This window comes from Mastacembelus armatus, chromosome 7, assembly GCF_900324485.2.
Source record: "Mastacembelus armatus chromosome 7, fMasArm1.2, whole genome shotgun sequence".
In the NCBI taxonomy this organism is placed as follows: Eukaryota; Metazoa; Chordata; class Actinopteri; order Synbranchiformes; family Mastacembelidae; genus Mastacembelus; species Mastacembelus armatus.
The window spans coordinates 18,566,682-18,593,693 of record NC_046639.1 but is presented as its reverse complement, the minus strand read 5'-3'; the positions used below and the strand labels follow the sequence as shown (position 1 = coordinate 18,593,693).

Below are 27,012 nucleotides of genomic sequence, written 5' to 3'. Positions count from 1 at the left end.
AGTCCTTTACCTCCCAGCAGGAGCTTTTTGTGCAGCAGCAACATTGACTTTTTTTTAAATTATTTTTTTAACCGCAGAGCGCCCTCTTGTGGAGATTTTTTATTTTATTTCCATAACAGAATAGGTGGCCATCATTTCAGCCTCAGTGTGGTTCAGCAGCTTAGACCATGACTCAGTTTTACAATATCGCTATTTTATTTTGGGAAGTTTTCAACCTTAATCTTAGAGTTTTATTATATTTATATTATTGTACAGTGGGACTACAGTAACTATGGGCTTAACGAAACACCCCTTTCTCCGACTTCACAATAATGCTCCTTCAGACATTAGAATTTTATTTTCTATTTTTGTGAAGTCGCATTAAAACCTAACTATACGACGAATAAACGTCGTGGAGCAATATTTTGGAATATAAATAGAAAAAATAAATTAACTCTGTTGCACTGCACCAGGAACAGGAAGGAAACGACGGCGTCTGGCGTTGATTCTTCTGCAGTGAAACAAACCGCACCAATCCTCTTTTTTTTTAAACTGGCATTTTAAACTAATGTGGTGTTAGATAGATATAATCCGATTACAACCCACTGAGTGTGATTCTCCAGCCGATGAGGGAAGTAAATAAGGACACACTATAGTGCGCATCTACGGCTCTAGTATTAGTATCTGTGAACGCTGAATGCACAGGAATAACCCGGATTACTTCAGAAGTCAGGACAGACCGCTCCTTCCTTTTACCGGTGGTGACTTACGCGCACACTGCGTTATAAAGTGGCGGTGCGCTCAGCGACGCTTCTGCGCAGGAGGGGGAGCCAAACCTCCGCAGTCCAAGAAGAGTTCCGTCTGCAGCCGGAGAGCGGGACTGAGAGAGAGGAAGAGGAGGGGGAGAGAGGGAAACACAACAGGAAAACCCTGGGAAGAAGAGTTTCTTGGAAGCCTGCGTTCAACCAAAGCCATGTTTTTGGAGTAGGAGTGTGAGGGAGCCGGTGGACCGCACCGAGACCAGTTGCAGCTTCCACCTCTCTCTAACGTTGGGTCCAGACTGGTAGAAATCCGCCTGGATTCTGAGCTGAGGGTACCGATCAGCCCGGTGATGACCTTCAGACTGCAGGTGAGCAGCACCGGAGGATTCTTTGAGGACTAATAGTGCAGGAGTCGAACTATATATAAAAAAAAAAGAGAATCCAAATGTGAAGGGTGAGTGAGTTCTATATACAGAATACCAGCACAAAGCCTCACTACACTGGACCCAATACCCAGTACCTGTATTTTGTTTCCAGGAGGTTTTATTCAAAATGTGAACAACAAATCGTTTCCACATTTCTGCACTTGATACTAATCTAACTGCATGTTCTGCATATGCAGTGTTTGTGAAAAATATAAACATATAATCAATAGGATGACTATACATAGAAGTCTGGCAAAAAAAATCAGACGCATGAAGAGAAGAGTAAGAAGCTGTAGATGACAGTCTGTGGAAAAGGATCTGCTGTAAGTGTCTGAAATGCATGTGACCTGTCAGGGAGGAGAACCGCAGACTGCAGGTTTATGTTGAGGTGTGTTCGGAGCAGATGTCTTCTCCAAGAAAAACAATTGTGAAACTGCAGTTGCCCTGCCAGGGGCCATATCCACAGGATCTGCTGCTGGGAGAACGGCACTAAAACAGCACTTTAGAACAGTGTTTGTTTGCAGTTTAACAGTAACTACAGACTCAGTGAGCCATAGAAGATGCAGTCCTCATTATAATTCAGTGTATATTCACAGGAGACTGTTGGAGTAGTCCTTTGTTTAAGGGGGTCAGCATTGAGATTTGTGTCATTAGTTTGGACCAAGAGTAAAGAAGCTTTTAAATCCCTCCTTAGTTTTCAGTGTTGTTTACAGTCTCATGTTCTGTGTTGTTAGATTTTGAGAAAATGTATGAGATAATTATTAGTACAGTTACAGTTTGTTGTCTCATTGTGGAACAGAAGTAAAATTCAGAATAGACATTTTATCCTGGCAGCAGAAGTAGTTTGGGGCTTAACCAGTTCCAGTCAGTGCCCCTCATGTCCCAGCATCCTTTCAGATCACACAGGTCACCTCTGGTTTCTCTAAACGTTAATAACCGGGTGATATTTGCAGAAGCATGAAGTAAAGAGCTTCAAGACTTGTCTAACTGTCTGAATGATAAACTGTTCAGTCCAGTGAATGATAAATCAAACAAACCTTGGTGGCCCATGGAGGTAAACTAGTAAATGTAGGGGGCAGCTTGGGAAAGGGGTCAAAACCAAGCTCACAATAACAGTGGTCACATGATGATGTTTAGTGAGTGTTACCACGGTAACCACCAAAAGTCTTAAGCATTAAAATAATAAGCATTAAACGCAAAGGACAGCTGAGGATGATGGGATGCATTTGTTTTGTCATGAAGTCCTGGAGAAGCTAACATTTAGACCCATGGACGGCGTTGGATGAAAAGTCACAGGATCGTCGCGGATGTTGTTGAATTTAAATTTGATGTTAATCCAATCAGAAGCCATTGAAAGTGCAGTTGGTACCACACAAAACATCAAAGTGTCCCAGGCTCTCTCTGGGCACACGTGTGCTGTGTTGCCCTGACTGGACTGATGGACTAAACAAATGACAGTGGCTTTCACTGGGCTACAGACTCGTCATATACCAGTTTATCACAGTTCAGTCCATTATGCAGGAATGTGCCTTCATCTTGTTTCCATGTTTGGCTGTATGCCGTCATCGCAGTGGGAGTCAGTCGGTCCCTCAGCCTGGACAATCCAGAGGCTGTTTTCTCCTCGCAGGTCACAGCACAGCTCCCTCTCTCTCTGACTATTGTCTATTCAGCTGCCAGGCCCACGGCATCCTCTTCAGAAAGAAGGCCTTTTTCCCATAATGCCTGCTGAATTATTTATGTGTTATGTCTTAATTCCACTTCTCTGTCTTTATCTGAATATTTACATTCAGATGTTAATAACTTGACATCAAGGACTGAAGGGTCAGTGTTATTTTTGTGGTGGTAGGAACAGGTCCTGGCCTTTGTTGACACACATTAGGTCTGAACAGATGATGTGGTCCCCGCGATTTAAATGACTTGTCGTCTGACTGAGTAACAGAGTCTGGGAAAGAACGTGTCTGGATTTGCTTTGAAGGAATGTAACGCTCTCACGTCGCCTCTGGCACAACGCAGCAAAAAAAAAACAAAAAAAACCCCAAAACTGCTACAGCAGGTTGTCTACGTGGATAAATACTGTTTTCCTAAAGCTCATCAGCATACCTGTGTGCCACCATACATACACTCAGTTGTCAGTTTATTAGGAACACCAAGTCCTGCAGTGAATCCTCCTTCATGAAGTGATAAATCATGATGATCATTTTGGAGGCTGCAGGTTGTGCTGCTGTTCTCCTGTACAATACTGGACCAATTCAGCCAAGCCCCATTCATAGAAATGTGGGGGATAAAGTAATAGAAACACTTCTTCAGGGGGTGTATCACCCGATTTGTGGTTCACAGTATCATTTTTTTTATTTATTCAGTGGTTTTTGGACATCATTTGTTGGAGAGCCTTTGGCCTGCAGCAGGATGGTGCTCCCTCACATTTTTCACATATGTTGTGTACTTCACTACACCTGGAAACACACTTTGATGTTGACGGTAGGCAGAGTTGCCCTTTAAATCAACATTTTACCATCACGTGTTCATTTCCCTTCCAGATCACATGTGCTCGGAGGTTTGGTTCGAGGAGGTCACACACAGTGTTTAAAGTACACACCCTGTGCATTGTTGGCAGGTTGGACACTGTAGTATGTTCTTTAGTGCACAATTCCAGTGCTGACTCACGTGAACTGACGTGTGCAAACAAGGATGGTTCTTATATTTTGCGGTACAGGTCTTGACAGCCCAAAATGAATAACACATCTATGGAAACAGGTTTGATTTTCGAGCAGCTGGAGACACTGTTGTATCTTTATGTTTGAATAACTATCCGTGTAAGGCTAAAGAGTTCGAAGTGTCAGCAGTTCATCATGTCTCTTTCTTTAATGAGGTTGTTTGTTCGTTCCCAGGAGTTGATGTGACCACCGAGAAGGATCCAGAATGACGTCTCCACATCCACTTCTCTATCGCGCTTTGGGTGAGTCATTCAGGCGGTCAGATTAATGTTTAATATCGTTCAACAGAATTTTATTTGTTTTAGTTTTTTATTAGTTTTCATCTTGACATTCTGATGTTTCATATTGGTCCTGTCCTGTATAATATCCTTTACTGAGACTTAAAATTATGACTGATGTGGATTTTATCTTGGGTTAATTAGCAACAGGTCTGCTTGAGATCCTGACAACCTGCTGTTGATCAGTTCTAGTAACACAGGAAGCAAAAAAGTGTCCTCTGGGAAACAACTCCATATTAAATCTGGAATTATTTTTACCAGCAATGTGGTTAAGGTTTTTAGATATCTATTGTTGACCTATGCAGCCAGGCTCCGGGGGTCACCTGCAGGTGCAGACTGACGCATTAATCCCCTTCTGTCATGGACAAACGACCCACTGGCCTAGTTACTGTGTAAGAACGAGCAAACGTATGCAGCCGCATGCACGCACAGCTCTACCTGCTCAGCTGCAGCAGCTGAAGAGTGAAGTTCACAGAGCAGGACAAAGACGAGTTGAGGAAGCGACTAAGATTATGTTGATGTTTAACAGATCACTTTTTCAGTGAAGACTTTTTCAGATCAGTTCTGCTGAGGCCTTCAGGAAGGTTTGTGAGTTTTCAGGGTGATGCTAAAGGGAGACTTCACGTATGGGGTGTTAATGTCATTGACTAACAATAAACATTTAAAATGATCAAAAACAAAGTTAAAAGCCTGCATTCAAGTGAACATAAATTTAACTAACAAAGACAGAGCCAGTATTATCTACAGAAATATTGTTGAAAAATTTTTTTTTTTTGTTGTTTTCTTTTTGAAGGTGAATATTTTAAGGATTAAAAAAAAAAAAACCCAGAGTTCAAGTCACCAAAATGTGATGCAAATGAGGAGTGACATGGTAGGAGGTTAGTGCTTAAAAGCCATATGTTTAGAGTGTAATCTCATGTAACGGTGGCGCTCCTTGGTTGTAGGACTAATCTGCTGTTTCCCATAATGCTCAGCTGAGCACAGCTCAACAATCTGTTCAGCCTGTTGTGTGATGAGATGGGTACTCTGCTGAAAGACTTCACAGTTCAACTCAGAAATACAGGGATGAATCCAAATGCGAATGGGACTTTAGATCCATAAACTAAAAACAAACCCACCTTTGTTGTTCACTTGTGTAACACTACAGATTTAGAGAATTAGCAAAAATGTAGCTTGACATGTCAGAGGTTTAGAACACAGGATGTTAGACATTCCCATCACATTTACTCAGACCTGGGGGAGTTTTCAGCTGCACATGTTTGTTTCTGCTTCTCAGATGTCACAGTGAACTACACACTTTTTTTTTGCACTTAAACACAGCAGTAAATCCTTTTTGTTTTTGTTCAGACTGCAGGAAGTAAATAAGATTAGCTATAAAATGTTTAAAAAAGGCTCAAAACAAAAAAATCAACCTGACATCTTGTCTTTTGAAGGCAGTAGGATATAAAGCACCCACTTCTTTCCTCAGAATCTGTATCTATAGAGGATGATGAGGATGAAGATGAGCAAGGGGAGAGGTTTGAATTTGATGACAGCGATGACATGGGAGCCCCGGAGACGAGTTCTGTGTCAGACACACACACAGCACAGTCAAACCTTAGTGGCCAAGAGACAACGACGAATGGACCAATCAGCACAGGGCATAAGGTTCCGTGCTGCTCAGGTGAGTGCACACTCAAACAGCAGCTATGGACATACTGCTTTACAGTGACCGCTCGTGCACTTTTAGATTGCCAGTGATGCTGTTCTTCTTTTATTTTTCCAGAAATGGAAGTCAGGGAGTCACCAGAAGGGTAAGACGTGATAAATTATGGGCTAGAAACTATCCCTATTATAAACTATGGGATGTCATTTAAAATCAGTGTTGTGTCTAATGCATAGATTGCAAATTTTATACATTTTGCACTTTGCAGTTTACTATTTTAAGTACTAATGGAAACCCAGAATCAACATAGTTGGTCAACATGTACTAAATCCAGCCGTGAACAAAATCACAAAGCGCAAACTGTCCTTATTGGAAAATCTGTGGCAGAATCAGTACAAGTGAAAAATGTCTGAATGGAGCAGTGAGATTCACAGTTCCTTTAAGTTTTAAGCGGCAGATTGACCAACACCATCACCAGGAAGAGCTGCAGTGCTTTACAATGCAATAAACATATTGTGTATTTACACACAGGTTAACGTGACAAGACTCCACATAAAATGCACATAAAATGTGTTATTTGCTCATCACGGGTGAGGTGTGGATGGCAAAGGTTCCTGTTTGTCTGTTTTTACTGTGGGATTTCCACTGGGTGCTTGTTTCATTTTTAGAAAACTGAAAGCTCATTCGGGATTCTTGGAAATAGCAGTTTGACAGTTTTATTCAAGGTCCACTTACTAGCTTTTGTTTTCAAGAGCTTTAAATCTTCATGGTCAAGGTTCATGTTGATCATCAGTGTTCAGGAAGAAATTTCATCCCCAAACCGAAGAAGCCCACACAGATCTTCGTTTTTTTTAAAATTTTTTATTTTAACCCGTTCCACCCTGGTGTTCTTGGTACTGGGACCAGGCTGTATCTGTGATTATAATAATAATAATGAGTCAGCAGACTCTGACTCATTATTATTATTATTATTAGGCTGATTTTGATTCAGGGCAGAGTCTGCATGTTGTCCCCGTGTCTCTGGGTTTTCTCCTCCCACAGTACAAACAGGTTGGTTGGTGACTCTAAATTGTCAGTAAGTGTGAATGTGAATGTTTGATTCATGATTCAAAGCATTTATCGTCATATGCACAGTAAGAAAAGAAATTCCCTAAAATCTGTCTGTCCAGGGTCTAACGGGTTAAACCGTCTGAATCTCCTGACATTTTAAAGTGATAAAAGTGAAAAGTTCTGTGAATGACCTTTGGATTGAAATGCTTTTTGCAGACGTTCCACCTCCTCTGATCTGGGAGTGGCGGCGGAGTCAGGGAGTTCCTGGAAAGGGGGCAGTATTTATGAAGGTAAGACATGAGGACCAGAAGCTGGGCCACCTGACAGTCTGTGTCCACATCCTCCCCAGAGCCAGCGTAATGGTGTTTGTGCTTGCTTTTGTTCGGGCAGCCAAGGCATCACATCGAGCCAGGGAGTGGCTCAGTGTGGTTTCAGAGCTCACACTGAGATTAAACAAAGGTACACAACCTGCCTGTAGTGGTAGCTTTGATGCTAACATGCAGTTTCACTGAGGGGATACCTTTTTTAGTTGAAAACCGCAAAAGTTGAGTTGGAGTAGAGAGCCAGAGTTCCAAGTATTCTACAGTAGGCATTATCCCTCTTGCCCACTATTACCAGTAGCTCCAGTATCTGTCCATCTCCCTGTAGCGTTACATTCCCTGTGTCCATGTCTACACTACCCACACACAAACCACAGCCCATTCACGGACTTCTCTCAGTGGATCCAGTCATTCCGTCACACACGCAGCACCTATCAGAACTAGTGAAGTTGTGTTAAAAAACCAGTCCCGACAGGTAACAGTAACGTTGAACCTGTTCTTCACTGTGTCATGGATTCCAATTAGTAATCTCCCCTGAAGCCAGTGAACATTTCATTAGAGAATAAATCAGTCTCCAAGTCTTTGCAGAAATCACGGAACTGAACTGCACTGAACTACTATAGTGCTCGGCTGGGAAAAAGAGAAAAAAACAGCATGTCGACTGGGACTCTCTAAAAACAAGCACATCTCAATGCTTCCGCTTAATTTGTTGTTGAAAACACATCTTTGGAAACACACAGAGCTCCTAATATTCTGTCGTAAAATATATTCCGACAGATCTGTGAGAAGAGGGTTACCCATGAAAGATAGGAAGCTGAATCTGTATTGATCACTCTCACTGGGGCTCCAAACAAAACCCAGAGGGGGCCGCTCACTCTGACCTAGTGTTTTATACCTAGTCCTTTAGTTTTTTACACTTCAGTCTATTTGATGTGATTTATTTATTTAAGATTCACACTCTTAGGACCCTAAGACACCCGTTATCAACCATCCAATAAGCCTCCATGAGAAAATCAATAATGAATTTCCACAGATTTTTAAAAATAAAAGCATTTCTAGAGCATAAATAATTAGACATAAACCCTTCTGACAGAATTCTTTGTCCGCCATGCAGTTTCACAAAGTTTTCTTTTGAGTGATAGCCAGGGGAAACTAAATCTAAAACACCACAGTCATGGTTTAGACAGCAGTCAGCATCATGTAAAGTGCTTTAACCCTGAGGTTCAATGGTTTCACTGTTTGTAGGAAAGTCTTCTTTAATGGAAGACTGTGGTCTGAACGGGTGCAGTCCACAACAGGACGCTGCTGAAGACACGGTGTCCTCTTCAGCTAGTCCACAGCAGACTCAGCATCATGCAGCTGCTGCAGACAGAGTGACCGATCAGGGTGCAGAGCCCTGCAGCTCAGACGGTGTGCTCAGAGACCCAGAGGTCACCTACGATGATGTGCCCGCCGAGAACCTGCCGCACCCAGTGGAAGGTTCGCTTCCCATCAGCTTTATTACTTTTGACATGGTAGAGAAGTTTACACTGGAGTGTCCTGCACGCTTGAAACCACCATGCACCATGAGTGTTTATAGACTGTTTTGTTCTGTAGATGTGGATGACATCTACGAGGACATCCAGAGACCCGATCACCACGGCTCCAACGGCTGGAGCTCCAGTGAGTTCGAGAGTTACGATGAGCTGTCAGACAGTGAGGCTGTTCCTCCTGCCCACGGCAGCAGCAAGGTAACACCTGTAGAGATTTTCTTTTGTGTGTCAGTAGCCTTGAGACTAAGAATTCTCTGAGCAAGAGCTGGTCCGAGATTTGCAGGAAATCCCTGGTGCATAAAAAGTACTGTTTCCTTTTCGCTCGTGTGTTTTATTTAGCAGCAGTTACAGTCATGTCGAAGATTTAATGTTGTGAAATGACGTTGAAAAGGTTTGTTTTGCTTCGGTGCCTGGACACTGGAAATTATGGGACATGCGTGCATGTCTACTCAGTGATTTCAGTTCCACTTTTTCTCATCAGTTTTGCTTTGATTAAATATTTTTAGTTTTGCTGTGATTAATTTCCACTGTTTTTTAATTTTGAAGTTTTTAGTTAGTGTAGTTCTGTTTCTTTAGCTTTAATTATAATGCACAATGTAGTAAAACATATAGAACATACAATATACATACATAAATACATATATATATATTGCTTGTTTTATATATATATAGCTTGTTTTATATATATATATATATATATATATATATATATATAGTTCTTGGTCCAGCTGGACCAAGCTGCAATTTTACCTTTACTTATGTATTTACTGAATTTTGTGACAAAAAACAGCCTCACACATCTGTGGGTGCTGTCCTGAAAAGGTCTATGTTGTTCCAACCCAAAAATAGCCTTGATGGGTGCAGAACCGCAGCTGGTTTATAAAGCAGTTAATGTACAGTGTGAGTGAAACTGTGTCTAGTGAAAAGAGGAAGTGAAGTATTTGTGGCAGGCTCCGTCAGCACTTCTGTCACCATGTGTGACTCCCACCGTCAGACTGTCCCCTCAGCTACTACTCTGAAATTGGTATAGAGACGTTAACAACAACGAGGATTATCAGTGTGTCGGCTTGTGTGAATGCAGGACGACGTGTCTGAGTGAGCTGGCTGTTTGTCCGAGGGGTTTGAAGGAGATTCACTGCAGGTATGTGTCTTATTCAACTGGAGCTGGCTGTTGAATCACATTACTCTTGAATTGCAGTTGGAATCTGGAGTAAAGTTTTGAGCCACTGACACTAAGATTCTTTGATTTTGATTTTTCTTATTTCACTCGTATTTTGTTTCTGCAGCGTCAGAAAAGCTCATGAGTGGCTGTGAGTCCTTCAGACAACACTGAACTTCCAGTTAATGTGTTTAGAGAAGTCTGACCGTGAGACTGTGGTGTGCCAGTACCATAGTTAAAAGATGAGATGCTGCTTTTTGGACGTTGGTATATCAGTTCCCAGCAGGCTTTAGTGACTTTACTTCTCTCTGTTTTGAGCAGGTTGGACAGATTTTGAATGTATTTACCCGATTTGCAGTGCGAGATATAGTTCATGTATGCATGGTGGGATCAGACTTCAGTTTTGGGCATGGTGGTGTTTATTGTTTATACAATAAACATTTCATTTTAGCCACATATCATGGGCTCGCATGCAGCATCAGCCTCGCACAGTGTATTGTCACAGGTAATAGTGATGGTGCCAGAGTACCTGTCAAATGGTTGGACAGCTTCAGAAACCCCCTCCCCACCAAACATGTCTCATGTCAGAGTTTAAGGTCCTGTGCACAAACACGCCTGGAACGTTTGGAAAAAAAATATAAAAATGTTTAATATCTCCCTCTGACATCATGTAGCAGAATCCCTAAATGGCGAAAAATAATGAATGAGGATTTTGCCAATTGCATCATCATAATGTAGCTAAACAAACAGCCACTCTCTGTGTGGTAACATGGCAGGATTTGTGACTTGTGTTCCTGCTGGATTTCAGTTGCTGCTCATTTCTTACCTGTCAAACATCGTGAAATTTCACTGACCTCTTGGCCTCAGCGTATGAGTTGATCTTCCACTCTGTGTTTCTGCTCATGCACTGCCAGCTGTCTGCAGATGTGCTGAGGCTGAAGGAGCGCTGTGCGGTCACCAAGCGGGAGCTGGCGGTGCGCCTCAGTACACCTCATGTTGCTCACATCAGACAGAGCTGCGATGCTAAGGTAGGACACCAATCGCTCTGCCACCCTCCTCCTGTGTCTAATGGATACCAGTCAGTGTCTGAGGGATCTGATGACCCTAAATGATCTAATGATCTCACAGGAGATCCCGCCATCCACCAGCAGACTAACGTGACACATATAACAGCTGGTTTTAGTTTTCGTAATAGCAATAAACAGGAAAAAAAAAAAAAGAATTTGTTTTGCTTTGTTTTAGATGTTGATGTCTACACTAACCTTGGTCATACTGTCCTTCTGTACTTCTGGTCTTTCTCAGGTGCAGCAGTTGGTGAAAGCAGCGAGGAACGGCACCAAGGACAGTTTAGAAAAGACCAAGTTAGCCATGATTCGCAAAGTGTCATTTCTGCAGAGGAAAGATTCCACAGGTCCAGCACGCTCACACCTAACATGCTCAGTCTGTGGACTCAGTAGCTCATATTAGAATTTCTCCTTGTGCAAACATCATAGACTGCTCACACATTTAGAACAAAATCTCCAATAATTGCCAACCCCCATCACTGTATCAGGGTGAAAACCTGAGAGGTACTGCAGCTGAAACTGTTTCCATTCACATTCTTATCAGAAAACAAAGTGAGAGAGTGTAAATATGATAAATGCTTACGATGGCAGAACATGGCAGAACTCCAAAATAAGTTACTGAGTTAAAGCTGTGGTTTATCTGGTGTCTGTAATGAAGCTACGGAACAGATTTGCTTGTTTGTGTCTTTCTGTGTGAATGAAGTTGTTGTGTTTGATTTGCAGGTGACGGAAAGGATGATACAGGTTACATGAATGTCTCTGTGTGCGAGTTAAAGCATCCTCCACCCCAACTCTGCCCCATGCCCGAGGGGCTCAGCAGTCAGCAGGTGTGTATGTGACCTCACGCTTGTGTTGGCCAGGTGTGTCACACTGACCAGGTACTGCTCTTCAAAGTAGCCACAACAAAGGGAAGATTATAGCTATTATACATTTATTTAAAGTAGACAGGCAGTAAAAATACCACAAATTCTCCCTTTGCAGTCTGGCGTTTTTAGCAGGCGTTTCCTGTTGACCATATGTCGCTCTGTAGACACATTTCTATGAATGCCATAACTCAAGAACGACAGATTGTGGAAACTTACTTTCACTATAGGTAATCCATGTGGAACTCCTTTCTGAAAGCTTTTGCATATTAAAGGAGGAACACTGATTTCCTGTAGTCACTTTAACTTTTAGATATGAAGATATGACATGATAGAAATGATTCTTTTTTTTGGGGGGGGACGTTAATACCACCTTGTATTTGAGATTTTGCAGTCTGTGGTGTGGTCCTTAAACAGTTATTGCAGGTGATGGATGCAAACCTGATCTTCCCTCTGCCTCCTCAGGTTGTCAGACGTCTCATCCTCAGCTCCATTGTGCAGAGTGAGAGCAGCTACCTGAACTCCCTTAAGAGAATCCTCCAGGTGAGTGCCAGCTGTCCTACCCTGTAACACTTTGCTAGCGTTTATTTCATGTGGACAGACCAAGTATAAGCAGAGCACATAAAGTTTTACCATTATATGTTGAGATTTTTCAGCCTGTGTTCAAATTTTCATCCTTTAAGATACTGAATTGAGCATCTTTGAGTTTTTTATAGTAAAAAAAACATAATTTTCTAAATCTGATTTTATGTTTAGTGTGTTTTTTGGGTCCAACAACGGTCAGGTCATACAGGTTTCTGAAAAGATCCCAAACATTAGCATGGTAGATGTTTCTTAATGTTGTTCATAGTGAGTGATAGAAGCCAGTTAGATTTGTAGCATGCATTTACCCGGAGCACTGTGCTGAAAAAACACTGGGTTTCACTGTGACAACTGTGACCCCCCTGATCACCTGAGTGCCGGGCTGAACCTTCTTTGTCTGGCAGGAGTACCAGAAGCCTTTGCTGGAGTCACCGAACTGGATGCTCAATATCAAGAAGGTGCATCAGATCTTTTACCGCCTGCAGGAGATCTATCAGTGCCACTCCATGTTCCAGATTGCCCTGGCGTCCCGTGTGGCCGAGTGGGATCACAGTGAGAGGATCGGAGACCTGTTTGTGGCCTCGGTCAGTATCATACACCTTTTTTTTTGTCTTTCTTTCTTTTCATTTCTGTCTTTATGACTTTCCTTTGCTCTGAGCAGTGAAATTAGATTTGAGATTTTACAGAATTTGATGTATGTGTGAGGGATGATTCAAACTGAGATCCAAGTGTTGCCTGATTGGTTCAGCCTGAAAGTGAAGGGTCATCCTGGTGGACCCTTCATTGTATTTTCAAAATAAAAGCTGGGACAGTGACCTTTTTACAACAACCAGGTGAAGGCATTCAGTTTGTTGGCATACTCTTGCTTCCACAGTTTTCCAAACTGATGGTGCTGAATGTCTACAGTGACTACATCAACAACTTCACCAATGCGATGGCACTGATCAAGAAGGCCTGCATGTCTAAACCTGCATTCCTGGAGTTTCTTAAGGTGCTTGCACTTTGTTTCTTTTAACATTTTAAACCCTGTAGTCCAGGGTTTGCTCCCCTGTATGTCCCTGACAAACAGATACTGTAAAACCCGTCTGCACAGGAAGAGTTTCAGTTGCATTTTGACCAACATATGAGACACGTAACAGTCTGTGTGACAGAAATAAAAACAAAACTAATAAAAATAAATTAAGAAGAAGAAGAAGTACCTTATTAATCCCCAAGGGGAAATTCAATTGTTACAGCAGTTATTGTCATTTAAAGTTATTAAATTTAATATTATTTAAATTATATAAATTAATAATAATGGATAAAGTAATCAAGTAATTAACTTGTAATTAACTTGGGTTATTGTGTATTTAACTTTAATTATGTGACCTAATGGGAGTTGTTACAGATTCCACAGCTCTTTTATGCTGAACTGCAAACGAATGTCAGGTCTTGAGTTACAGTTTTTTATCAACTATTGACAAACAATAATGACAAACCTTTGGCAAAATATACAGTGCTGTTAGCTGACAGCTGCATTTGAACTTTAGTATTTGGTTCAATGTGGAGATGCAGAGATGCTGCGCAGACTGAATATGAAATATGACGTTTATGCAGAATATTATGGGAAACCATCAACAAAAGCTGTGACAAAAGTTTTTTTTTTTTTTTCTATCTACTGTCCATGTGACTTTCAGAAGAAGCAGGCGTCCAGTCCAGACAGAATCACTCTGTACGGTCTCATGGTCAAACCCATCCAGCGTTTTCCGCAGTTCATTCTGCTGCTGCAGGTGAGTGACGGCCACACTGACCACAGAGCAGCACATCTCGCTCTGGTTTTATTGCATTCAGTCGTATCGTCAGCTGAATGCAGTCCATTATTATTATTGTTGTTATTATTATTATCATTTGACTGGATTTCCTCATCATCATTTATTAGAAAAAGCCAAACATAATGCATTTGATGATAGTCATCAAATTGTGAAGAATTAAAACAGTGCTGACTTTATCAGCATTTTCACACAGGAAAAGTAAAGAAAGGGGTCGTATGCCATGTCCAGTCTGGTACACTGGCACTGAAACTCACTGCCTCCACTGGACTTTTTGGTTTCATTTTCAAGTCTTGAATTGTTGCTTTGAAACTTAATAAGAGGATGTGAAAGGCAGTTGTTCCTACCTCTGCTGCAGTGCACTGTGGGTCCTGAAACCTACTAATACACAACAAAGGCAAGCAGGTATCACCATATACGGCCATTTTCTGATCCTCATCATCCATAAGCAAGTCAGAGGGATAAAAATAGGAAATGTGTGATGCAACTGTTTGGGAGATTTAGGAGCTGCAGATCTTTACCGATTCAGCAACAACCAGATGAAATATGTGAATTCAAAATAAGGAACCAGTGAAATCAGTGGAGTAAACTGAGATTTTATCATATGCTTTCACTTTTTTGTATGTATTCTAAATTCTACCTACTATTTGTGGAAAACATTTTTTGTCTCTAATTTACAAAAATACATTTACAAACTACCATCACTCTTTAGCCTTTTTACTGATGACTATATGAAATGTTTTTTTATTTTATTTTACTAATATTTCTCTCGTACTCTGGACATTCTATCCTCATGTTCCCTGTCAACCTTCAGGTGACTTTATGTTTTTTTGTTGTGGTGTTGTTGTTGCGATGCATCAGGACATGCTGAAGAACACCCCAGAGTCCCATTCGGACCGGCTGCCCCTGCAGCTGGCGCTCACGGAGCTGGAGACCCTGGCTGAGAAACTGAACGAACAGAAGCGGCTGGCCGATCAGGAGGCTGAGATCCAGCAGTTAGCACACAGCATGGGGGATCGCAGCTTCAACAAGGTGCACATATATGCATTATAATACACATGCATGAACAGTTGTATTTTCATCCATAAATCACAAAGCCATACATACCACTCCCCTCTTTCCTCTTGGTGTTAGAAGAAAGTACATGGTGTATCTGAAATTAAACAGACTCATTCTTTGTGGAAATGTACATTTTGAGGTCATGTGATCAGTTGAACTATTTTGGCCTGAAGATGGTGCCAGAGCAGAAGTTGTGAAAATCCTCAGGACTCAAGACTCCACACCTGTGTGGCCAGTAATCTGTGAAATTCAACATAGTGGAATAAAAACAGTGGAAAATGGTGCAGCTATAGTCATTCACTGATCTGATCATCGTGGTAACTTTATTTTGTCAGTAGAATTTGAACTATTAATTGTAGTTGACTCTGCCATTCACCATTTGTAGGAGCTCATTTTCTAATTTGCAGATTCTGAATGAGGAATGCAGGAATGGATGTGCTATAGTGGTGAAACTGCTGTTTTGTTTCCAGCTGCTGAACTCGGACCAGAGGCAGCTGATTCACTGTGAACTGCTGATGGAGACTGTCTATGGTGATAAAAGTCAAGTGCTCAAGTCGAAGGAGCGAAAGGTGTTTCTCCTCAACGACACCCTGATCTGTGTCAACGTCAACCTGAAGTGAGTACTGGCCACGCCCTGACGGGAGTCCACTGTGTGTCTATGTGTGGGTGTTGTGTGCTTTTTGACTCACGGGGTTAGTGTAGCTTAGCACAAAGACTGAAAGCAAGGGGAAACTGCTGGCACTGCACAGTTTCAGCTCTTCTGTTGTGCTGGGCTTACAGCTGCATTTTGGCACAGACCTCCTGCCGTGTGGTAAACATGTCATGTGTTGCGTTTGTCCCCAAGGAGTCCTCCTGACATCAGCAGCCTGGTCCCTGTTGGTCCCAAGTACACGGTGAAGTGGTGCGTGCCGCTGCTGCACACTCACGTGATGGAGGTGGGACAGGACAGCATGCAGAGAATCGGCTGTGGCAGCATAACCAGACGCCACAGCTCCACCTCCAGCACCAGAGGTACGTCCACAGCTCAACATCTGGCCTTTGAACAGCTAACCCTAAGCCCTAACCCATAAGCCCAGACCCTAACCCTAACTAAAAAGAAAATGGTACTGTTGTCAATCACCATTACATTATGCTGCTGCCCTGAGGCTTAATCTCAGCTCACTTTTTAAAATTTAGCTTTTTTGCATTTGTGATGAACATGTCAATTGTAAATGTATAATATATACCTGTACTCCAGGTAAAATGGTCCTCGGTCCTCCCAAACTGTACCAGGAGCTGGAGGAGCTGCAGCATGACCTGGCTGTGGTGGAGGAGGTGTCGCTGCTGGTGGGCACACTGCACGGGGTCTACCAGGTGACTGTACATACAGCGTGTCTGCAGTTGTTTTATACCTTTACCCTCCTGCTTGTTTGCATGTTTGCATGTTATTTCTTTCCCATTTTCTATTTTTTCCTGCTTCATTTTGAATCTTCTGTTGTTGAAGTAATATATGTGTAGGTTCTTTCATTTATTTCATTCTTTTGGAAGAAATAAAGTTTGCGCTTTCATTTTGTTGTTTGTCTTCTCTTGTGTCTCAGAATCTGAACACCACAGTGTCTCAGGACTGGTGTCTGGCTCTACAGAGACTTATCCGTCTGAAGGAGGAGGAGATCCAGAACGCCAACAAGTGTCGCCTGCGTCTGTCTATCCCAGGCAAACCGGACAAGTGAGTGTCAGAGCAGGGAACCGAAGTCGGGCTTTAGGCAGGTTGTATGTGGTTTCATGTCTGCTCTATCTTTCCAATTAGGTCTGGTCATCCAGTGAGCATCATGGTGGTCTTCAACACCCCCAGCCCCATCAGCAAGATCTCCTGGGTGAACCGGCTTCACCTCGCCAAGATCGCTCTGAGTAAGTTCAGTCCTGTGTAGCAGATTTCCATCCAAATCAGGTTTCCATCCACTAATCCACGTCCACTACCTTATATACTTCTAATTTGAAGTACTTTCCATACTGCTGGGTAGTTTGGGAATTTCACCCCCGGGAATCAATAAAGTTGATTTTTGATGATTGCCAAAATATACAGTGCTGTTAGTTGATGATTAGATGATGGTTGTATTTTGTTTGTGCAGGGATGAAACTATGGTGACACCCAAAGACAATTATTCTAAAGACATAGATAAGACACTAGTTCTGTCAGGGTCGAGTGCACGTTTCACACTTCTAACTGTGTGTGTGTGTGTCTGCTCAGGACAGGAAAACGCTCCGGGGTGGGAATGTGCTGAAGAAGACGGGAAAACAAAAACTCGACTTACGTGTCCACTGTTAACCTGCAAACTGCCGGTGTTCTCTCCCGGAGCACACACACTGAAGGTGAGAGCAGCCGCTGGTTATTCTATATAAACCTTATAAGGCCCTGTTTTTATTTGTGTGTTCCTGTGGGTTTAGTTTTTGACATATTTTATCATATATTGTGGTTGTGCATCACTCTCTTAGCCAGACGCATGGAAAGAAAATAATATTAGTCAGGCTGAAGGGGGAGGAGGCTGCAGCATTTCAACATAAAAATAATATTTTAGTAAAACACACCATGAAAAAGCATTAGAAGATGATGAAATTCTGACTATCACAAACCTCCCAAATCCCAAATCTTTGTTTTTTTCCTTAAGAATCTGCAGGACCAGTGTGTTTGGACAGAGCTGTGAGATGTCGTGTGTCCATGTTTTCATTCGTCTTCTAATGAGTTATTGATCAGAAAACAACACATAAGCAAATAAATACATGTATAAGTAAGTGCTAAGATGAATGTAGAAATAAATTGATTTGTAATTAATAAATACTAGGACTAGAAGAAATACCAAACATTAATGAATCAAGAAATAAATAAATAATATGTTGGTGAGAAGGTTCAAACCTGCAGGCTTCAGAGAGGATGCATGAATAATTAATCACAGTATTATGTATTTTATCTACTAGTGTTTTTATTACTGTGTGTAAATTATTTGATTTATTATTAATGATTTATTTTATATGTTATTTATAAATTGGAATATTTGTAGATATTTGTATTATTTAAATGTGTATTTATTCAGCTGTTATATTATTCAGTTGTCATTTATTAATTAAGGCATATTTTTAATTTCAGTGTGTATTCATTTCTAATTAAATGTGATTTTCCATCCCTCATAGATATCGTCAGCGTCATTGTATCACTGCAATTTGTCTTTTCTCTTTGTAAACTGTAATTTTGTATTTTGTGGTCACAGTGAATGTTAATGTGTGATAAAATGCCTTTCCTCTCCTGGTTGTTTGTTTTTCGTGCCAACTAAATGAAACGTCTCTCTCTCTGTGTTGGTGTAGCTCCAGGCAGCTCTTCACAGCCCTTTTCAGTCCAGCCTGCTCGGGTTCTGCACCGCCAGTACATCATTACCACAGGGTTACCTCTGGGTCAGTGTTCTTCAGTAGCTACTTCACATTTATTCCTTCAGATTCCTTGTCAGCTGGAGTACAGACCTGCTTGTGTTTTCTTTATGTGTTTTTATGTTTTCACACAATTATCCTCTCTGGATTTGGTGAAGTCTCCCAGCTCATTTTGTGTGTGTCTTGTCAGGTTGCAGGTGGAACTTCCAGCCATGGCCAAGTGGAGATCTTCTCTCTGAACCGAGCGACTCCTCGCCTCGTCAAGACCATCCCACTGAAGTTCCCTGTTTTCTGTGTGGAGTATGTGAAGGAGCCGTGCCCCAACATGGTCGAGAAGAGTCCCGCTAAGATGGGGAACATCATCTGTGCCGGGCTGCAGGACGGCAGGTCAGTTTGTGGACACACACTGGGTTTCATTGCCCTGCAGTAAACCCATCATGTAAATCCTCTGGATGCTCAGCATGGAGGTGTGTTTGATGTGTGTTGTTGAGAAACACTAAACGTTGGTTCCACCTGGTGCGTTGTGTCAAAATGCCCCCACGCCACCATCCTCGCCTTCATTTGTCTGTAAGTCCTGTTCAGGTAACAGTGTCACAAATGTCCCTGTCCTGGTAACATCAGCAGCTGCTGCAGCCTGATCTCGAAACATTTTACTGCTCTGTCTGAGTCTGAACTGGAGCTTGTGTGGCAACAGACACCTGGAGATTATGGTATGTGCAGGTGTGAAGGGTGACGAATCTCAGCCGTGATCCAATCATTTAAGACCCATTTTAAAACCGAGTGTGTAAAGGGGACCACGTGATACAGCCAGGTGATACACCCCTCGGAGCAGTGCTGCAAACACAAATGTCCCAAACAGTCTGTGTTTGATTTTACATTCAGTTTGACTCTTCGGTGTCTCCTTGTCTTCACAGCATCCATGTGTACAGCAGCGTGGACACGTCTGTGCAGTGCCTGCTGACCATGATGAACCCTGACACCTGCCCCGTCCTCTGCCTCAGACACTCGCTCTCTTTCCTCTTTGCTGGACTGGCCAACGGTAAAGTAGCAGTGTACCAGAGAAAGACGGGAGGTGAGTGCTCTCAGCCACCGCTCCGACGTGATGGTTTGGTGTGTGTGCCAGAGTGAAGAGACTGTGCTCCACCTTCACAATATTACACTGCACTAAAAATTACTAAGCAACGAGCTCTGAAACGGTGTTAAAACACGACCTGTTCTCCCTCTCAGAGAGACTGTGGGACGTGGACTCGTGCCAGATGGTGCCTCTGGGCTCTGAGCCGGTCCGCTGTCTGTTGACACTTGAAGACACTGTATGGGCCAGCTGTGCCAACCAAGTCTCTGTCATCCAAGGATCCAGCCTCCACACGCAGGTACTGACACATGTACAAAACAATTCAGACACTTTGCTGTGGCTCCAAACTGGGGTCAGTTACATCTTGTTTGTTTTATTTCTCCCTGATGTGTCTAGAACTGATCTGATTGGACGGTGCGTGATAGGTTCAAGTGATGAGAAAAAGTGTTGGTTGATGTTGGTTGACAGCGGCACAGCCTTGCCTGAAAACACGTTCTCTGCAGCCGTGCTGTGTATTTCAGGTCCCACAGGTCACAGTGCATGTCAGGACAAAAACTTAGACATGAAGTAATCTCTTTTCTGGAACCACACCACGACGCACACCTGCCGATCACGGTGCCATCAACCTGATTACGTTCCCAGGGGGCTAAAATGATTTATTACTCAGATTGATTTACTGTATGTGGGCACTATTAGGTGTTGGCTTTGAAGAACATACCAGAGTTTTGCATATAATCAAATATTGCAGTGAAGAAATTGGTTTGGGATTAAATTAACATCTACACCATCTGTCAGAAAGTCATTGCTGCTGGCTCACAGCACAGAGCTGCTGTCCTAGTTTTCAAACAGCAGCTAAAAAAGAGTTTTACTAAAATAAATTCAAATCATTTTGTTAAGTCAAATATTTCATACCCTTCTCCCAGCAGTAATCAGCTCAGTGTATAGTTTCCTGTTCCTGTGCATTTGTCACCACCGTGATTGTCACGTTAAGGACAGTCTGCGTCACAGTGATGTCCATCCTCGCCACAGGCTGTCGGCTTCCTCACAGCGTTGTCGGTCTGATAGATCTGTGTTGGGCTTCAGGTGTACATGGGAGCTCTGTGTGTGTGTGTGTGTGTGTGTGTGTGTGTGTGTGTGTGTGTGTGTGTGTGTTGCATCACTTGTGTGTGAGCTTGACTGACAGATCAGTGTGTGTGCAGAGTGAACAGGCTGCCAGAGGCTGAGTGGCTCCTCTCCTTCCATCCCCACACCAATTACTGCAGCTCAGTCTCTGTGGGGAAGGCTGGAAAATGGAACTGAGGAACCTGTTATAATGTTCACTGTGTGTGTGTGTGTGTGTGTGTGTGTGTGTGTGTGAGAGAGAGACCCCTGCTGACCTCTGCTTTGTAAAACTGGTGAAGTATGAATATGCCCCTAAATAGAAAAGAACAAAAACACCTGGTGGACCACATGACTTTATATACCTGCCATTTGCCACTCCCCAGCTGCCGGTTCCTGTGGCTCTGCCTGTGATCATAGCACTCAGTTTCACTGCCTTCTTGGATCTATTTTGGACTCTGCATCTTGTTCCCCCGTGGTTGCTTTGTCTCGCTTGGTTTTTCAGCCATCTCACGTCTGACTGTTTTGTATGGTTGCTTTCCTTGGTCACCCTGTTCCTCAATGTTTTTCACCATCACTGGCCTCTGTATAGTTTGTCTCAGTGATTGTGTTCTTTGTTCTCCTGTTACCTCTCCGGTTCTTAAGTAAGTAAGTCCCTGTGTTTCCATCATCTTGGCTCTCCGCTGCTCTCTGCCTTTGAGAGTTTTTTAGAAACCCTGACACTGAATGCATTTACAAATGAAAGATTAGTGTTTTGTTTTTAACAAATGAGCAGAAATGACTAAAAACATATTTTCTTTTTGTTTGACCTCTCTGTCCCCTAGAGTTTTGAAGCCCACTCTGATCCAGGCTTCAGTGTGAGCCACATGGTTCGGTCAGGTGGTGGGGTTTGGATGGCCTTCACCCAGGGCTCCTCCATCCACCTGTTCCACACAGAGACTTTGGAACCGCTCCAGGAAGTCAACATCTCCACCCGCACCACCCACCTGACGCCAGGCAAGTCCCAACAGGGAGTTAACGCACAGAGTTGGGACGGACAGAATGTTTAACTGAAGCTTTTCTGGTCCAGTCGCCGTCAGACTGTGAAGTGATTCAGCTACATGCTCAGACCTGCGTATAACATTATCATTCTGAGCACCATGCAGAGCTCAGCGGCACAGTGCACAGTGTTGTACTAATATGAAGGAGGAAATAGTTTATTTAGTCAGTGAATGAGGAAGATGACCCGCTCCGTCTTTGATTTCACATGGCTTATATTGTTTTTAATCAAAGAGCCATTTCCTAATCAGTTCTTTGTTACATTTCACCTGCTGCAGGTTGTTCTCTCCACTTTGTACATCATTAACTGTTTACTAGCAGTCATGTCGGTAAAGTGCATCACTAAAACGTCTATGAATTGGGGGCCACTGGTGGCGTAGCGGTAGCGTGCCCGTAGGGACGTAGGTTCGACTCCCGAGCCGGCTGTCACAAGCAACCAGCATGTCTTCCCTCTCTCTCTCTCTCTCTCTCTCTCTCTCTCTCTCTCCCTCCCTCTCCACTGTCCTATCAATAAAGGCAGAAATGCCTGCAAAAATTAAAAAAAAAAAAAAATGTCTATGAATTATTCTGAATCCCTGTTAAATTGGCTTCTCCTCATTACACTGCCCATTTTTTGTGCACAAGCAAGAATAATGTATTCTTTTTGTCTGTTTTCTGCACACAGTCATCTATGGTCAACAGAGACTGACCAGAGACTGCTTTTTATTCCAGGTCAGGTTTGTGTGTCCAGTTTGCTGATATGCCAGGGCCTGTTGTGGGTGGGGACCAGCCAGGGCATCATCATCTCCTTCCCTGTTCCCACCCTGGAGGGCATCCCCAAGATTACAGGTGAGTCCTGACACTGGAGACACGAGACACGTACACTTCATGTGCTCTTTATTCCAAATCACAATATTCCAAGCTGTCACTAAAACATGACTAAACTCCAGCAGTCGGTTTAGGAGAAGGACCCAAAACAGGACCTAGGAATATTGTATATTTGTATGAATCTCGTCATTTTTGCATGACTACACATCACCATGCATATCCCAGCTGCCTGTACTGAGCAATAGCTTTTGCCTTTTCCACTGGTGACAACTAACATCACTGGCCTTTAAAGTTGGAAGTTAATTATTTATTTCCCTTTGAGCTGTTTTTCAGTTCCCTGAATTGTTGATGATGTATCTTTGTGTTTTTATTGCGGCCGCTGTGTACTTTATTACTTTTTTTTTATTTACACACATTTTAACTTCTTCTTTGTCTTTGCAGATATTGTTTTAATAAACATGTAAATCTATCCAAAGTACTACTAGAGCTACTTTTTAATAATTTACTTTTTAGATCTGGCAGCTGTTGGTATTGTTTTCACAATAAGATGAATATGTTTAACAGTCGGCACTATTTATTCTGTTGATCCTGACACATATCAGTTACTCCTGTGTTATCATGTGACATGATGTGGATACACCTTACAATGCCCCCCCCCCCAGGTAAAGGCATGACGTCTTTAAATGCGTTCTGTGGCCCGGTGGACTTCATGGTGGCCACCTCCAGCACACTGGCCTCCGACTTGCTCAGGCGGGATTCCATCCTCAACGGCAGTGAGGAGCGCACCAACGGAGAAGGATGGGGAGAAGAGGGTAAAGGCAATGTCGATGGAGATGAAGGAGTAGGGGCGGAGAAGATTGGTTATTCCCAGCACTCACAAGGGGGTCCACCCAGGGAGGAGCGACCCAAGCGTCTTCTGCTGCAGTACCGTCTCCACTCCACTTGCCAGCTGCCGGGGAAGCTTCTGACTGCGCAGCCTGAACAGGGAAACCCGAGGTCCCCCCTGGACTCACCGGAGCACAGCCCAGAGGACGGCTCCATCTATGAAGTGAATGAGGACCCTGATGTGTGGGTGAGGGGGCAGCCTGTGGAGTGGGGGAGGGAGGGGGAGGCCAGGCGCAGCAAAGTCACCTCCACTGCCATTTTCTGTGGTGGCAGAGGATACCGCAGGGTGGGACAGACAGCCCCTGGAACCTGCCCAGACTCCAGTGAAAACACACTGCTGGTGTGGCAGCTCCCACTCACTCTAAGCCAGTGACAGACCAGCATGTCACCTGACCAGCCGGATCCTCCATGGTTCTAGACACATCTGTAGTCTCCAATACCAGTTTACTTCTAAACATTTCAGCTAGACTCAGCATCGAGCCTGAAGCCAAGAACCGACTCCTCTGACAGTCTGATGTTTTCTCTGTTTCATTTCAGCAGTTTGGTTGACATGAGCCAGTGATGTTAGCAAGCTAACGTTACCAACAGCATTACTTATGAAGCTTACTGGTGCTTCAGTCAGCGACTACCTCCAGTGATGTTGGACACACGTGTGACCATGCACCATGACTTAAACCCTATCACATTTTTACACTGGGGCTAGTTTGCGTTGCTGCGTATTGCACTTTGCCAGACTCTCAGAGCTTTGTGCCTGTTTTCACACGTCAGGTATTTGTCAGTCCTGCCCCAGCTGCAATATGCATTTAGAGGACATGCTGGGGAAAAAAGAATCTTTTCTCTGAAAGAGATATGAGAAGATCGTCCTCAGATACGTGTGACCTCTGAGGAGTTTCCTGAAGTGTTGTGGTCACAGTGAGGTCTGCGGCACCATCACGACTGTGCAGAGACCAAAACCTGGACTGTAAATAAAGACACTGAACAAAGGTGCTGTCGTTTCTCAAAAAGTAAAAGTAAAACCTTTGACATTGTTGGAGTCTAACTTTAGGCTTTGAAAACCTTTTTCTTGATGTGGGGACTGCTCCTGCCGACATGGTGGCACGCTGCAGCATCACCACTGTCACTGGTAAATTCAGGACATGTCATTGTCACTGTAGACCAACATGTTATTTAAGTTTACATGAACAAAATGTAATGTCCTGCAAAGATTACTTATGCCAATCAAAATAAAAGGTATATATGCAAACTTATTTGTTAAATAGATTTATTTCACTTTCTGTATGTGAATTGTCCACATTTAGTCTGTTGTATGTTTAACAGTCATTATAGTGTTGATGTGCAGGGAAATGTGCATCATTTCCACTAAACCAGGCACCTTAACATGTGTTTTTTGATCTTGTGCTTATGTTTTTTTGGTTTTTTTTGTAATGTGAAGCCATAATGGTATATGGCTTTTATTTCTGATGCAACGTTTGCTGCTGCTCCTGTTGTGTCCCTGTACTGCAAAGCATTTTACGACCATCATGAGACTCAAAAATAAACTGTCCATAAAATATTTTATGGAAAATGTTTTAATGTTATCAGAAATGTAATAATGTCATAAAATGAAGTTTTCTAAAAAAAAAAAATGTATATAATGACTTTTGAAATGATATTTTCATTCTTGTAACATTATGGCAAATTTGATGTGTAGAATACTGTGTGTACACAAATGTGTTTATATTATGAAATTTATTTATATTGGTGTAATATTGTGTTCAAATTGAGCTTTTGTGAACATGAAACACTTTTACAAGAAAGGCTTCAGTGTCTTTTTGTCTCTGTCAACAAGTATTTAATACGTTTTAGTCCATGATGTTTCATTAAGCATTAATCTTGTTTAGCTGTACTTACAGTGACATTAACTCTGAGCTTTCCCTTGTCTAAACCACGCAGAACAAGAGCTGCCATAATATGCTTAATTTTATATGATGCTAATTTCAAGGTTTTTCATTTGCATATTAATGTCCAGTATCAGTGGCAAGGGTTGAACAGAGATTACTACATAATGTATGTATATATGAAGTATGGAGAGTTTATCACGAAGAGTTGAGGGCATTTACATATAATACTGCAGTGCTCCAAAAATCCAGTTATTTCTGCAGTTGCTCATTAAACATGTAAATGTACGCCCCCTTGTTATTTATATGTCTGCATCAATTTCAGCAGTATAATGAATGGTATATTTTGCAGAAAGTATGTTTGAAAAAATATTTTAGTAATAAGACTATAGTTACTCTGTGACACACAGATTGTACCAAACTGTTGGGCAGGCTGGGACTTTTTTTTTTTTTTTTATTAGAACAGAGACAGCCTCGTTTCTTGATCATCTCTGAGAGACATGCGGTTATTTTTAGAAGCTCAGCAGAGTTTAGCCATCTGTCAGATCCACTAAAACGAGTAATGTCACTGTGAAACATCACTCTGTAAGTTTGTTGGCAGGATTGTTGGATGAAAAATGTGAAGAATAGGATATACAGTATTTTAGTTCTGCTCGTGATGGTCTCAGGTAAAATGCAGTATTGTTGCCATGGATATCCAAGGTGATTTTGGTGACCTCCTGACCTTTTTTAAAATAAAACTCTCATGTTGTCTTTTAGAAAAAATAATTATTTAAGCTGAAGTCTTCTGTCTCTCTGGTCATTGTTTGGTTTTCTTTTCCTATATGCTAAATATATGTCAAAATGATATGTGGTAACACATCCTTAACTGAAAGCATATGTGTAAATTCAGATGTGATTCAGAATTGGCTCAAAGATCGACCATCGTTTCAAAAACCACTCTGGATGTTAGCTCGTGGTTGTAGTAGGTAGCAGAGTGAAGTCACATCCCATCATACTACTCTGCAAAGGCTTTATTTACATCTCCAAAGAGTTGATCTGTTCCATATCTGTGAGGATTTGATTCAAATTTCACATGTAATTCTAACCCACCCACACATAATCCAATTCACTCACAAACAGCTAAAGATGCTTTAACTTCTGTTTAGCTGGGACTTTAATGTGTCAGGCTGATATATGAAAAGGAGAACACTGCGTTAGAGTCATAAATATGTATCGAGGTCTACATACTTACTGTTTCATCTTAACTCAGCATGTACTTAGACTGTGTCCACAACTGGCATTTTGATTTGTCAAAACAGGAAAGGCACATGACATTAAGGATGGCTACTTTGTACTAAGAGTCCCAATAAGCCATGTCAACAAGATACAATACGAGGGCCCTGGAACTGGGCCTGCTCTTTGAAAAAACATGCACTGTTAAGACATGTCATTTGAGTTACAGGTTTTTGGACTGAAACTGGAAAAAACACATTTATACATTATGAATATAGTTACATGATGATTATAGTTGCTGCTGTGCAGTCAGAGAGAGAGAATAAAGGTGTACTGTAATGAGTGAATAATAATTAGAGATGATTGCGTAAAGGTTAAACTCACT

The 27,012-nt window shown here is 42.3% G+C and overlaps 1 protein-coding gene across 2 annotated transcripts; it reads left to right on the top strand.

Moving 5' to 3' along the window:
* The first annotated feature begins 581 nt into the window (after nt 1-581).
* On the top strand, nt 582-26,051 carry LOC113146026 (rho guanine nucleotide exchange factor 10-like protein). 2 transcript variants are annotated; one of them, XM_026333226.1, is made up of 28 exons: nt 582-1,108; nt 4,054-4,121; nt 5,626-5,820; nt 5,923-5,950; nt 7,069-7,142; nt 8,418-8,651; nt 8,769-8,902; nt 10,778-10,891; nt 11,166-11,274; nt 11,651-11,754; nt 12,256-12,333; nt 12,777-12,956; nt 13,247-13,363; nt 14,049-14,141; nt 15,042-15,212; nt 15,710-15,855; nt 16,084-16,250; nt 16,477-16,592; nt 16,817-16,944; nt 17,026-17,126; nt 17,467-17,588; nt 18,576-18,662; nt 18,826-19,022; nt 19,550-19,707; nt 19,863-20,005; nt 21,630-21,801; nt 22,555-22,671; nt 23,313-26,051. In XM_026333226.1, exons 2-28 carry the CDS (start codon nt 4,085-4,087, stop codon nt 23,906-23,908), a joined length of 3,918 nt encoding a protein of 1,305 aa, XP_026189011.1. In that variant the 5' UTR covers nt 582-1,108; nt 4,054-4,084; the 3' UTR covers nt 23,909-26,051. The 2 variants fall into 2 exon arrangements, with proteins under 2 accessions (XP_026189011.1, XP_026189010.1); XM_026333225.1 differs by lacking the exon at nt 582-1,108 and adding an exon at nt 3,788-3,919 and having other exon boundaries at nt 23,313-23,908.
* The last annotated feature ends 961 nt before the right edge of the window (nt 26,052-27,012 follow it).

What these genes read in the sequence shown, in the direction of transcription:
- LOC113146026 (XM_026333226.1), top strand. Translation starts at nt 4,085, where the DNA reads ATGACGTCTCCACATCCACTTCTCTATCGCGCTTTGG. An exon ending in AGTTCATTCTGCTGCTGCAG is followed by an intron (nt 14,142 to 15,041) that starts GTGAGTGACGGC and finishes GCGATGCATCAG; the next exon opens with GACATGCTGAAGAACACCCC. An exon ending in GCCGGGCTGCAGGACGGCAG is followed by an intron (nt 19,023 to 19,549) that starts GTCAGTTTGTGG and finishes TTGTCTTCACAG; the next exon opens with CATCCATGTGTACAGCAGCG.